At 39.7% G+C, this 15365-nt stretch overlaps 1 protein-coding gene across 1 annotated transcript in view; it reads right to left on the minus strand.

The window, feature by feature from the left end:
- eng (endoglin) overlaps positions 1–15199 on the minus strand; it is a 40180-nt gene extending 24981 nt beyond the window's left edge. The window contains exons 1-3 of the mRNA XM_075456627.1: positions 15109–15199; positions 14038–14197; positions 211–344 (exon numbers count right to left, since the gene is read on the minus strand). Coding sequence (XP_075312742.1) covers positions 211–344; positions 14038–14095 — 192 coding nt within the window. The 5' untranslated portion in view covers positions 14096–14197; positions 15109–15199. The remainder of the gene's footprint in view (positions 1–210; positions 345–14037; positions 14198–15108) is intronic.
- Positions 15200–15365: the final 166 nt, after the last annotated feature.

Raw genomic sequence — 15365 nt, forward strand, 5'->3', positions numbered from 1 at the left:
CAGCCAATTTTTACCTGATTTCTGAGGTGCTTTCAGCTGGCTGAATTCTAATGCTATTACACTAATTAAGTAAGTTTTATGTGAGAATATATTCCTTATTTTGATAATGGAATAATCTCTACATTGTCTCCCAGTCAAGAAGATGGTTCGCTTGTTCATTTTTGCAGTTAATTGCTCATCATCTCAATTGTACAACTTGGACATGCTTACCGAGTCCAGATTAAGGATGTGGACTTCTGCCTTGTCTTCTCTGACAAAATTGGTCCAACAGCCAATTGCCATCTCCCTCGTGTACATCAATGAGTTGTCCTTAGCATCCTTTGGATCACAAGTCTGGCTTGTGGCTGAAAGAAATCAAGTGCAAATGGTTAAGCAATGTCAGCAGAATGGTCACGTTATAAAGAATATTCTCTTGACTTCAGCATTATTACAAAATTTCCTGTGTTCTCCAGTCTAATATGACAAATGCCAAGTAACGCAAGATTTAATCATATCTGTAAAAATCTGCATATGGTGACATAAACAACCAGCAAATGAAAACCTGGATGTGTAAAAGCCAGAAAGCCGTCATTTAAGTGACCCTGCAATATTACAGATCCTTTGTCGGCAGAGGGCAACATTTGTTATTAATCATATTGAAAGCTTCCCCTCAATTCAGAGTATTAATGTTAAATGTGAGGGTAGAACTATATTGTTTAAAAGCAGACCCGCCGCTGCACGTTTATCAGACGTGTCAGGACACTGGGCTGCAGTCATCCATCAAACCTGCTCACTTGGCTCTCTGCTATGAGGCTGCTGTTTAACCTAGGGATCCATGTCTCTGGAGGCTGAATTAATCAAGCCGAGGCTGTGCGGTCATGGGTGAAGTTGGTTAGAAATGCCTGCTGTTTGACCTGGGTGATGTGAGTGTGGATGTGTGTCTATGTTCTATTGTGTTAGATTTGAGTGAGTCTCCAAAATCCCAGAGGCAAAATATTCACCTGTGAAGTTCCTCTTTTCTTAAGAATAATTGTAAAAAAACAGAGTATAGTGTAATAAGACTGAAAAAAGTTGTTGTCTTTTTTTCCCACTCAGAGGTCACTTTAAAGAAACTGACTGGAGCATTAAGGTAGGTATGGGGTATCAGAGCCTAAACAGCCAAGCTTGAGATTATTTCTTACCTGGATTTCGACCTCACAATAAAGCCCACCTTGACCTAGCTTTGCAATGCTAAGAGGTTTCATGCTATCAGTCTGAACTGTCATCCACCTCAAAATTACATAAGCATATCAGGAGTAAGATGAGTATCAGCAATAAATTCCTGATGCAGGCCTAAATCAGCCCAAAATCTGCTGGTGTTGAAGTGTGATACCATAACTGAAACGGCTAATTTAGTACGCAAATGCTGCATGACACACCGCTCCACTGACTTTTATGATGTATTTGATCTGTTTACCCAAAGGCCGCCATCCATCAGAGAGAGGAGATGTGGTGTAAAGCAGAGGAAAGGGTTAATGGGACATTTCAAAGATTGGAACGCTAACCGGATGCCCCATATTTAGAAGCAGCACTATTGAAAGGCCTTGGTTAAGGCTATGTCATAAGTACTGCTGGGGGAGAGTGGACGTAGATGAAGATAAAATAGAATAGAAAAAGAAGAATGCAGTGAACAGCAAAACAGAGGGAGCCAGAATTTGTTACATAAGGAGCACTTACATTCTATTTTTTTTTCATTATTTTTCCCCCACTATGAAACTATCCAAGTATTTTGGACTTTGAGTAAATTATTTGTTCGCAACATCTGTGACTCACAGTATAACCTGTGGAAACAAGCTTTTAATATGAGCCGTTACATCATCTTTGTTTGTCACACTTTATTCTCTTAAATGCTACTTATTAGTTAATTAATTAATACTAATTAATATTTCAGAAGGTATGTATCTTTTGTATGTGCCTTGTTAAGCCTATTTTTCCTATTCCAAGGGAGAAAAACTTCTCATGTTTGTGGTCAAACTAATGACATATTTCCCACTAATTAGTAGACTGATGGGGGGGTGGGTTATTTGTGGAACTATGCTCCACCATTTATAACGGCAGATTTCTTTTCAATCAAGATGGAGAATCATCCATGCTGCTTTGCCCTTTCTTTCCCCATTTTTGCCTCAGAGGTCAAGGCTGGCTTCCTGTTATTCTGGCCTCCAGTTCGTTGTCCGTTGCTAAATATCCACATCCATTAAGTTATTTCTCTCCTGTTCTATTGTGACAGAGTCAACGGTCCATGACTGTCACGCAAGAGGTCTTGGCATAAATCACACTGGATGTAGATGCATGTGTCATGAGTCTCCTTTAATGAGTCACCATAGGATATGAAGAACATTCATTTTGCCCCTTTGACCCCGGAAATGCCAATGACTCCACTAAGTAGTTTGCTGGTAAATGAGGTATAGAAGAGTCATTCTATCCTCTGTCATCTTTATCTACTCATATCAGTCCCCTCCATTTCCCATTCCATGAGAAGATGCATTTATGGATGTCAGGGATTTCCATTTAAACATTAAGTATTGGGGGTCGATGTGAGTAAAAAAGCATTTGGGAGGACAGAAAATGGGCTCAATTCATGGGAATAAAAACTGGATCTAAGGATTGCTTTAACTCTTTAGGCAACTACATTTTCACTAGTTGCTATAATAACTGCAGACTAAATTAAAATGCTTGCAGCAAACTGATTGAAATCTTATTAGAAGAAGACAAGGGGTCTTGGTATGCAGCCAAAATCAATACAAATCAATTAGATGATTGTAAAATACAGCTTTTAGTGAAACCCGATTTTTGCAAGAAAGAATGACACTTATCTGAGGAACTGTGAACCAATAAATCAAATGAGAGGGGAAACAAATTCCCATCTGGTTCCCTAATGTTACCAGGATTTGTCCTTTTTTGCTTTTGTAACCTCCAATGCATTCCAGAAGAAGATAGAAGGTTGATTCACCAAATGACAGACATCCGTTTCCCTCATGTCTTCAATTGTGCATAAGACCATTAAGCTACCACCGCAACTGTGGCCATTTTAAGACATCTCAGGATCAACTCATATTAACTTTGTTTTGTTTGTTTCTGTCTGTAAGCCTACTCTGTTATCTTTGGTTCAAAGTGCTGCATTTGATGTTGTCATACTTACTTAGTCAAATGAATGGCATGGATGGACATAGAAAAAAAGCCTCACAAAGCAGAGCTCAAAAGACTTCCAAAAAACATTCCATTAGAGATTTCAGCCTGTGATTTATGTGACATTTTATCATTTTTGTAATATTTATGTTCATTTCTATATTCTTTAGGCTACCAGTCATACCAACTGCACCCCATTAACAGCTTTTCCATTAAGGAATCAAAGTGTTATCACCATTGTTTTCAGATGTAAATACACTTCATGAGAATGGAATTCATGATGCCAATCTGAACCTCTTAAGTGAAGTTTCACAGTCTGGGAGAGACCCACATATTTATGAAGATAGTAGTGCAGATTAACTGAGGGCTAGCAGACCTGCTTCTGGTATACTTTGGGGTGATTAATCCTTAAAGGGAAAGTTTGTTTTTTTTAAACCTGGACCTTATTTCTTGCATAAAATAGAAAGTGTGTGTAGAAAGCCCCCGATAGCCCCCAATAACAACAACACGGCAGCTCTGAACTAACAGTGCAATAGTACGCGTTCATTCATTCATTCGTCTTAAAGTATTGGTGACATAAAGACAGATAATGCCTTATTTAGAGGCTGTATTGTCAATGCCCTGTTCACTCCCGTTATATGGATATACGAGGATCTTGAGTGATCTAAATAGCATCCGATGGACGCCGACATTCACCAAATCGTTATCCGTGAGTAGATGAACGTATTTTATGACAGAAATAAGGTACAGGTTTGAATAAACCGAACTTCCCCTTTAAAAAGAAAAAAAAGTTGTCCTGCTAAAATCCATAACTTAAACTAATTTACCATAAAAAAGTTTGGGAGAACCACCCCACCAAACAGACTTTGTGAATGCACAAGAAATGTAGATTAATTGGAATTTTGTTGCAATTAATGCTTCAGGATGTGTGTTTTTTTTTTATAATTTATACACCAATGGCAGTTTTATAAGCCTAGTAGAAATTTTCCCACAGGCTTTATTTCATGCTAACAACCCACGAAAACACTCTTGGCATAAATGGGCAACAGTCAACAGATGCAAGAAACAAGCCTCTTGTGGTTTGGAGCTAACTGAACAAAGGAAAACGTTTTTGTTGCTCTATTCCATTTACATACTAGCAGACCTACGTTTCAAGACTTTGTGTTTAAGCAATTTTCAAATTATGATATTTGATTTAATATGGTCATCCCAATCAATATTTTCCCATCCCTCTTCATTCCATCATCAGCCAGTCTATTCTATGGTACAGCCTAAGATAGTGCGAAAGCTCTCACGCTTACTGAAAATGTACATCATGGCTCCTAACTGTCCACCAGCTCAAGAAAACAAATGAAAAAGGGGAAGAAAATGCAGAAGTGTCTCCACAAAATAGCTCAGTTACATTTTTATGTACTTTTTGTTTTGAACACATTCAAGTGTGTCAGCATCTTAACGATAAGCAGGCTTCTGCTGAATTTTTAATTGACTGAACTATAGTAAACTGCTGTGATAGGGATTGTAACCTGAAAACAGTCAGAAACCTGTCTTCATACAAATACACCAAGTCACTTCATGGAAAAATGGCATTTTGTTACTCTTTAACACTGATTCTTTTTTGGCAAAGAATCTTTTTTCTTTGGCCACCACAGCTATATCTGATTTGTAAATGTATTATATTTTAGGTAAAGGCTTGTTGTCTGTAAAATTACAATTTCACAAGGGTCAGTCTGCTTGAATGTAACACTGTTGTCGGCCATGCTGAGCATCGACTGTCAAACGCAAGCCGCTGAATTTAAACTTTCTATCACCCTTTAACCAAATGTCAATTTAGATTCAATGGATCGACTTCTTGCAACTCAATGACTAGCTCAGTGAGCTTTTACTCATCTCGGGAGAAGTAAGTGGGCAGGTTTCATTTTATGCCCTGTTTTTCATGTCCCCCTCTAATTGTAAGTCAAAGTTGAAAATAGAATCAGCCACTTGTCAAGAGTTCAGATGGAAAATGATGGAAAACTTGAGACAATTGCATCTGGATGGCAGCTTTTCAAAGTGAGAGAGGGGGAAGAAAAAAAGAAGGGGAAACCCTGGCAGCAAACAACGTCAAGACCAACTGTCTCCCATGGTCCCTTGGGATAGAGTAAACTGTTTGTGTCCAGGGTCGGGCGACAGAGTCATGATTGGGAAGGCGGAGGGAGGGTCACAGTCCTATCGGAGTTAGCCGGAGAGGGAAAGGGGAGCTTCAAGGCATGCTAAAGTTTCTCTCTTGACTCCACGTACACACACACATACACACACACCTATTGTCCCGGCGTTTCCGCGACTGTAGATTGAGGCCTGACCATCCACAGGAAGGTAAACAAACTCTTATCAGTGCTCTGCAGGGGCCTGCACTGTCCCCTGGCCTCTCACCCCTGCATACTACACATTACACACTCCATGCAACACACAGGCTTCCTGACCATCTCACCTCCATCTTCTCAGACCTGAAATGCTATCAAAAACTTGAAAAAAATGCAGATTAGTCTTGTCAGATTAATAGCTTAAACATTTTGTCTGTGGGCCAAGTCTTGCTTCCAGTGTTTGCTGGAAAGGAACTGAGGATGTGATAGCTGGTCTGGAGACAGCCTGTCTTCACACTAGCTATGTTTACACCTCTGGGAGCCATTCGTCCGTCGTCTCATCGTTGTCGGCGGCCAGAGGAACAGCAACTCCAACAGCTGCATTGTTCACCGGCCGACGTTATGCCTTGTCTGCTGCTAGTATTTAGTCATTCCAAATTCTTTGTTTCCCTCTGCCAAAAAAAGGTACAGCCTACATATACATATGTGTGTGTATATATATATATATATATATATGCGATTTTCTCATGTTATCTATAATATTTTATGCACCACCAGTTACTACTTTATTCACTTATGTGGTTACATTTTCCACCAGTATACTGAGGGAACAGTAACAAAACACAATTTATCATCTGAGAGTTAATTGGTAGATAGACAGACTAATTTAGCCAGTTCCGTGTAAACCGTGCTCAACCAAAGCAGACTGAGGCCTTCAGAGATTCAGCGCACAGTGGCTGCTCCCAATCATTTAAGATTGATGTAGCTTTTGCAAAACATATGCTTCATGTAGAGCCAACAGAGATTAGCTTGTTTTTCATGACTGATTTTTGCCAGTAAATATTAATGCTTTCCGACATGAATGCAGCATAGTAATGAAGGCTGTCGTATTTTCTAAACATATTTATGGAAAGTGAAGGTTCCATCTGAGGCTAAAAAACCTCCAATGAGTACCACACAGTTTATTCTGGCACTAAGAACAGAAAGGTTTTGTATTATCTTACAGAGAGATCGATGGGACAGCTTCAACTTTATGATTCCGTTTTTATTGTTTAACTAATAGACATGTCTGTACAAGAGGGAGAGCTTTTCGACGACTGTGAATTTATTCCTTACAGCATCTGTGATAAGATGATGAAGTATCCAGACTTCGATTGTGGGATATGTTGTAGTTATAGGGTTTGAGCTGAGATTAAAATGATGTGTCAAGGCTCTTTCTTTGGTTCCAATATTCTGCTTACTGATATATCGCAGGAATGCCAGCAAATGAAAAATCCAGAGTCTAAATCCACTGAATATGTTCCCGTCACACTAGTCTTACACACACAAACACAGACATCAGAGACATTTCAGCTCTGTAAATACAGACTGACCAGTGTTGCATTTGAATCAACAGGAAAACTACCCACCTAACACAACTCTGCCATTATACAACACGGCTGCACTTTCTGCCGCCCTGACCATACGCAAATTCAGTCTGTCTATCAGTGGCAGGTGAAGCATGAAATTGTGAAGCCAAAGCAGCTAGGAGCATATGGGACCCTGCTTCTTGTAATAAAATGTTTAAAAAATGCTGACTTATGTTGAATTTGGAAATAAATACACATGAAATTTTGCTTTCAGGGTCCCCAATCAAAAAGGTTCTCTCTTACAAGGTAATAGATGGGAAAGGGTCCATTGTTACTACACCATCATCTTTTCCTAAAGCTAGCCAAGTAGTTTAAGGGCTTAAACCAAAATAGTAAGTCAACGAGGACTAAAAACAAAAGACTGTCCTGGTCCCAAATATGACCCCAGATATAATTTGCTTATTTAATTTAACCCTCTGGGGTCTGAGCCATAATGACATCATGCGATCTGATCACACCAGCGTAATCATAGACCTCAGAGGGTTAAAAACCTTTATTGTAACTGCAAGCATGACCCTCCCCCAATAATTTATTTAGGTAATATTCCCCCCACCTGCTGTTTGTGGGGGTGGTGGAACTTTTAATGGTAGGAATTGTCAAGATTTAGACCGGGACCTACTAGGTTGGAGCCACTTGTCCAATACAAGCTGTTTCTTCCACAGATTTTGTTTATCCTTTGACTAAAAGGATATTAAAGAAAATATAAAGAAAATTCTGAAGGCAAACTGCTTCAACCAGGGACTTCAACTTATGAAGAACAGCACTGACTGATAATATGTAGGGAGAATCTTTACTGGCTGCTGGATGACCATCTACCCTCACGCTTCGACAACACTTTTTCTAATAGCTCAGAGAATGTGAGGATTGAAGATTTTAAAAGCTACAACCCTATCCCCTTCCATTTAGAAGTCCTGAGTTTTGCATTTCTGCAATGACTTTTTCAGATTTTTTTAAACCTGGTGTCAGCAGGGAGCATTGGATCTGACCAAGAGAAAGGAAGTAATGATCTTCTACATCTGCTTAAACGTAAGTCATCTCTGATGTCTATTTCGAAAGAAAATCTTCTGTTCTGGGAAAGTTGTCAAGTACTCAGAACAAATGTTAGCACATTTTATAAAATAATAATCTCTGATTCCACAAATTAGTTTTCTCGGGATTTCATTTAGGTCAAAAGAAAATACAGAGATTGTGCCCTTTGTTCGTGCAAAAGCTTGACTCGAAGTATTTTAGAACATTTCATCTGAGAACATTTTATTCATATTCTGACATTTAAAATGGGTCTGGTTCTGCCCTGCATAATGATGAAATAAAGCCACAAGTGAATTAAGTTTTAGTGAAATTAAAGAGATATAATGTAAAATACTTAGGCCTTCCCAGAAGTTCCCTTCACCCTGTTCTGGTTGAGCACCTTTGACTCAAAGGCATAGGTGAGTTAGCAGAGCCACGGATAGTCTTCCTTCGACATTCCATCCTCGTAAACAGGAACATTTACTGTTTCTACATAGACCCCAGGTTTGAACAGGGCAGACAGACCTTCAGATAAGAATATATAACGCCATGCCTTATCTTTGCAGACAGCAGATATGTTGACATGGGCACAAGTGGTCTCCATGCTGACGAGGTATTTATCTCACCCACCACTAATGAGCCATTACTGCGCATGCAGCAGAATAATGAAAATCACTGGACCCCGAGGGTGCAAGACCTTTACTGTAACCTCGTAATGAAGTCCAGGTGAACTCAGAGAAAGGCTGAGTTTCAGTAGATTAATGTTGTTATTTATTTCATATTATACGATAAACAGTTATGAAGTACTAAACTTTTCCAAGTTTGACTGGAAAAGAAAAACTGGTGAATAAAACAAGATAGCTGAAATGAAGGACAGAAATAACAGTTTTGCTTTTCTTATTCTTTCTTTCTTTTTTGGGGGGGGGGGGGGTTTGAATCCCCCACACTTTAGAACATTTAAAACATAGGGGGTATATCTCTGTTCAGATCCCACAAAAAGCATCGCTAATATGCCAAACTGCTTTGATAACCGGTCAAACAGTGAACAGTAAAGAACAGAAAAAAAATCATGTGGGAAAAACAGTGGAGAGGAACATAGTGTTAGTGAGGCTCCCCCACACTGCTTTCTGTATTCAAACAGAGGAAAAGCAAGGCAGTCAGAAATGGATTGTTATTTGGGAGGGGCATCACATTGTAGGAGATTGAAATCGGTCTGAGGCAGCGACAAGTGGTCGCGTCTCCCTGCCACCCAGTCTGACTGCAGGCAGAGCTGGCTCACTACAGTAAAACAGGGGAAGTGGACTGTTTTGACTCTCAAAGCCATTTATAACATTACGTTTTTTTCTTCTCTTCCTCTTTTTTTTTTTTTTTACTACAGAATGACTTCTGAGAAACCTCAGTCATCTTTTTGTCATTTTTTTCTTTCTTTTGAAATTCGTCACACCCCATTTCCGACAGCGAACAAATTCTTATTTGCGTCAGTGTTCTTTTTACTGTCTCATTTAATTGCACTTTGATTTTTGCACTTTTTCTGTCTTATAACTTCACTCGGGCCCCATTTCTCTCGCTCTTATCACTTGTCCTGTTTCTTATATTTCAAGGTTTTTTTCTACTCCTCTTCTCCCAAATCTTTCCTCTGAACCACTTATCTGCTCTTTGACAGTCGCACAGATTTGACCCCCCACTCCCTCACTGTCTCCATGAATCAGCCTTTATGAATTCTGTTATCTCTGTTTGTGTATCCGTCTGTCTGGCTTGGTGTCCCTCTTTAAGATTCATTTTCAGACGCCTCTCCCTCTTTCTCCGGCAGCTCGCTAATCACTTTTGTTCTTTTCCCTCAGCCCGTGGCGGGAGACTCGGGGGTTGGAAAACGTGCAGCAGGAGGTCTGGCTGTTAACATCATGAAGCCTGAATCCCACTGGGAAGGCTGTTGCAGCAGGGGGCATATTCAACACTATTTCCCTGCCAGGAAATTCCACACACACACAGTGGATAAAAATCACAAAGACTTCAGTCAGACACGTAGATAATTGTTAATGTGTCCAACTGCCACAGCTTATGTGATAGCGATTATTGTGCTTGGTCTGAAAAACATAATCTGAAAATCGACTTCTAAGGAGGTAGCATACGACTGCCTCCCACGGAATAAGCAGCTGGTTAGACAGATATACGTAATACCCGGCAATGTTACCAAGAAGAAAATATGTTCCGTTTAAATGCTTTATTTTAAAAGTCTTGAAGGGCAATTGCACTGACGTTACAGACAAAGCATGGGGTTGATATTTCACCCAACAAACTAACTGGGTATAAGCACTTCTGCTTACATTTAGAATAGTCCCTTTTTATTCCCTAAGGCTACAAAAGAACCATGTTAATCGGGAAAGGTACTCCATCGTCCTGACTAAATGCTTCAAAACTACTCAGTTGCTATTCAGATGTTTGCCTTTCCTTGCTGTGTCACATAATCTTTGGAGTATGTATAGTTTTGAGACCTTTCTGCAAGCACAAAGGCCACACTAAAGTGAGTTATTATATGTAGAGGTTCTGAACTGTCTGAGATGCCACACTTTAGTCAAGTCTTTTCTTTCTTGATTTGGTGCCATCACCATGCAACATATTTGAATAACATCTATCCAGTGGCTTAAATGGCACCCCTCAAAATGAAGAATGGACACCTGCATTCTCTTTGCTATTTCTGACTAATCAATTGCCTGGTCTGATTATACTGGGACTTTCGGCAGAGAGGCCTTAAAGAGACGAAAAAACGGTACAGTTGAGTCAGAACAAAAGGGTAACAAAAGGGACTGTAGCAATGTAGATTATGAGAATAAAATTAGGCATTTATTCAAGATTATAACATTTTAATCCTTCCTTGTATGTCCTAAAAAAAACAATTATGATAATTATTATTATGTACTCTTAAACATGCATAAAATAGGCTCTTTAAAAGGAAGGATTCAACTGGACCAACATGAAGCAGGAATAAATTCCACCAATGAATGGTCTTATCTTTACAAACAAATATCTCCAGTTAAATGGCTGAAGACAATCAGATAAACTGTGGCACCACTGGCGCTCAGAGATAGGCTGACCTGTAGGCTGGACCATGTAAGACCATCAAAAAAAAACAGCAACATTTTTAACACAACTGACAGCACAGGGAGGCAGCATTGTGAAACTAAGACCTGCCTGGTGTTGTCTGTTTCATTGGAGCCTGACAGAAGTCTGCACAGAGAATTCATATGAGCTGCAAACCAGAGAGAAAGGCCCGAATGATCCAAGCACAAAGAGACTTTCAGTAATCACGGTGTAAAATGAAAGACAGGTTGATGTTTTATAGGTTTTAAAGACATAGGCTGGGGTTTATTTATAGATAACCCAGAGCTGATGAAAACAAGAACTCACTACCAAATGTATCAGTTTGACAAATTGTAGTGTTGGAATAAATTTGTTCTGGGATTCCTTTGCCCATAGCTGAAGAAAGGCAAACAGAAAGCCAGTGTTAAAACGACAGAACTACAGTCTACTTTGTTGAACAAGATAGACACACTTACATTGTTTTACCCAAATACATTTTTAGCCATCCAGCAAATCAGATCAACTATAGACTCTACCAATTTTGGTAATTGATAATCAAATACATTTTTGGAATTGAAACAACTCAACAGTGAATTGATAAGCTGATAAGGACAGCTCCATTCTGTTCTGTCTTAATGTAAATCAATGCTTTATAACAGTATTTCGAACTCCGATTATAATTCTCAGACTTAGACGTCATCATGGGTCACTTGTTATATATCTGTTATGTATGCAAATTATGAATCTTTTAGATCCACTAGCTATGCAACAAATCTGTCAATGGAGCATTTGGGAAATTTTCAGTGCGAGTTTAATGGTTCAAGGACATTCAAACCAAAGATTTTAGAAGTCTGATGTCAACGAGCTGCTGACACACACAAAAAAAAAAGTAAAAGCTTAGAAAAAAATGAAAAAATGATTAGAAAAGCAGGACTGAACTCAAGCAAAACGCAATATACCACTGCTTTGGCCAAGTGTGTCATGGGATTTGTGTTGGCCTGGAGGCTATTTTTGATTTACTGTTACTTTTTCTGTGCTTACTTTCTTTGAGAAGCTTTCACATCATGTCTCCTCCTACAGTCGCTTGCAGGTGACCAGGAATCCATCGAATAAACAGACCTCAAACAACATTAGGTATTTTTTTTCATCATCTCCATATTCGGCATCAATCTGGAAATGTGCAAATTAGTTTCCTTAAAGAGCATTCTGTGTGCTGTAGTATGTCACACCTCATGCCTGTGCCTAACTTATTCAAAGAAATGTAGACCTCAGCCCGAGAAACAATGTCAGAGAAAATGGCAAATCATATTTAACAATATCTGACTGTAAAATGACTATTACACAGTAAGATAAAAAAAAAACAACAACTTGTTGTTTAGGTTAATGCTTCAAACACTCTGCATACAGGGTCAGTGTGTGCTGCAATCTAAGAACAGTGTCACAGCTCCCTCTGGATCTTCGCCTGAAGCTGCTGTTGCAGATGCACAACTAAGAAGAGAAAACAAGAATCCTTGGAGCCTCGTTTAAGAAAGACAAAAAACTGATAGTACGGTATATACAGAACTATGTCTCACAGAGGCAATTAAGGCTGAGCTAAACAGCTCCTTGCAGACTCCACCAGCAGAAAAAAAAAGACAATTTTCTACAGGTCTGCCAGTTGGCCAAAATATACCTCTGTATCCCTGCCATCAGCACCGCTGCTGAGAAGATGCTTAGTACTTCAGGCAATATTGTGATTTATCAAAGAGTAGGTCAGTAATGAAGCCTGATTTGGTAAACAGGCTTGTTTTTCTGGCACAATATCTTAACAGCGGTGTATGCTTGCCAGGGCCATTAAGCCTTTTTCAAAAATGCAAGTTGAAAATGCCACTTTATTTTTTCCGGTGCATGTTTGCAGACCTTGAGTGTAGAAGAAAATGGTATTTGGAGCTGAGGCGATTGTTTCACCTTCAAGCAAAGCCGGTAAAAATGAAGGCAGGCAAGTTCATTTTGGTGACAGTAAATGTTAAACATTTTACACGTTTTACATTTGCAACCAGCTTGCATGTAACAGAAAGAGGATGCAGTTATTCACTCATTCGACATGTCAGAATTTAGCACAGTGCAGTTTGTCTAAGCTAAATAATGTAACACTGGCAGTTTTGAAAACGACAGTTAATCCCTCAAACTACTTCTTATATAAATATAACCTGGCAGGGGGTATTTCTAACTAACGTACTGAAACTGATGTTTCTGAGATCAGATCGGTGGATCTAAAACGGAACAACCAATACATGTGTGTAAAATACAGACAAATCCCTTTTTTTCAAGTCCTGTTTTATTAACTGAATAACATGAGGCCACATGGACTCAACGCATGCCATGGTGCTGCAGAAAGTGGGCTTGCAAACACCCTGTAGCAGCACTGCAGAGCACTGGTGAGAGTGTGGCTGGATCGTGGCCGGGGGGACAGGGAGGGTTTCTGATCCGTTTACCACCTTGTAGGGATTAAAGGTTTAAATCTGTTACGGGCAGCCAGCCACATGTAGCAAATGGGCAGGGGGCAACAGAGGGGCAGTCACATGAATTTTAGCAGCATCCACATCTTTTCTTGTTTCTTGCACCTAAGTTCAAATAAAATGTTCTTTAACCACCAAAACATGACAAAAACTACACAAACAGATGCTTCCCCAGCTGATTTGATGTCTCAGGAGCCGAGCCTTGCTTATTTTGAACTTGCAATCTCATGATAATTTTTCTATTGCACATAAGTATTGCGAATACATAATCTTTCAGTTTAAAACAATTACTCTGAGATTTCAATGATTCTGTGCATAACCTCTCTGCAGATACAAGAACATCCATGGGAGCACCTTATGCTCTTTTTATGTCTTGGGAATGAATCATATCTACCTTTGAACTTTAGCTTGACAGAACTGTCCCCTGGAGTTTCGAAATCTTCTAAATCCTTTGGCCTGTGGTCTGTAGTCTGAGGTTATACACTTTCAATAAATGCACACTTTAGCCGGTAAGCGACTAACTTCAGATCTAAAACAATTCACAAGAAGTGATAGACTTACCCGAGGCTGCAATGGTGATGCACAAAAGCAGGGCAGACCGTGTCACGTAACCCTCCATCTCCTAAAGTTTTCTGGTAAAAGCTGAACCTCAGTCTCTGGGGGGGTGGAGATGCTTGTAGAGTGGTTGAAGTGGTCTTGTTTGGTGGCAGATCGGCAATGACTGCGGCAGCGAGAGAGCAGACAAGTTCAGTTTTAAAAGATGGAAAGGTCAGGAGAAAAAAAAAACAGGATCCAGTGAGGAAACGTGAAGGATGATAAGGATCAGACCAGATGTTCTATTGTGTCAAAACTGTCATGGAAGAGTTACAACCCAAATATAGCCCATTCTCTCCTGCTAGTCGACCACAAATAGTGGTTAATGTGCACAATGAACGATGATTGTAAGATTTTCAAAATGGCTTTTCATGTAAAAAAAAAAATTCTCCATTTAGCTTCACAAGAAAGAAACCACGCAGGCCATTCACAGAGCAAGTTAACCGTTTACTCATGAGACAATCTCCCAATATTTCAGTCCGTATTTCATGCTACATGATCGGAACCCAGAGGTTATCTGGTGGTCACTAAACTTCGGGTTGACTGTTTTCAGGAAGCACAACTGCATCGCTTTCCTTAAATAATTTCACAATGCCGGGATCAGATAAGAAGGAGACTGCTCTCGTTATATAATTCATATAGAGGGAAAGGAAGAGCCTGTGTAAACTGTTTACGTATTCTAAAGGAAAACAGAACGTCTCGTTGTTTCCTTGGACACTGCACTGGAGGAGAAAATGAACATTCAAAGTGCGCTTTGATTGTGAGAGAGCAACACGAGTCTGATTGGACAATTATGGATTTTTTTTTTAGCTGCAGAAGGATTGCAGGTAGATATCCCTTTCAGTCCGCAGTTCTTTGCTTTCTTAATCTAACGTCCTCAGGGCATAATCTGCCGTTATTTGACCCCGACTAATCGCTTTGAAAAAGACATTAAACAGACCGGTCAAAAGTCAAGGAAAAATATCGGCTGCCGCCTTCGAGGCATTCAGGGAAGACACCACACCGAGAACTGAATCAAAAGTCTCTGTCAAAACTTACTTTTTAGGTAGATGCCTGCCTTGAATGATAGAGCGAGGCTGTGTAATCCACGTTGAGGATGTGGCTGCATTCAGCAAAGTGACTATGCGTGGACTTTCCAAACTTTTTCATATGTCTGGGCGGTGCAGATTGACTTTTGTACCCCTCCCACTGAACTTTTTTTTCTTTTTTTTGTCTTCAGTGTTATAACTGCTGTTCTGGTCACGGCGTGTCCAATCCGTGGAAATAAATCACGACACAAAGCAAATCTCATATGC

The sequence above is a fragment of the Odontesthes bonariensis genome, chromosome 22, assembly GCF_027942865.1.
Source record: "Odontesthes bonariensis isolate fOdoBon6 chromosome 22, fOdoBon6.hap1, whole genome shotgun sequence".
Classification (NCBI taxonomy): domain Eukaryota; kingdom Metazoa; phylum Chordata; class Actinopteri; order Atheriniformes; family Atherinopsidae; genus Odontesthes; species Odontesthes bonariensis.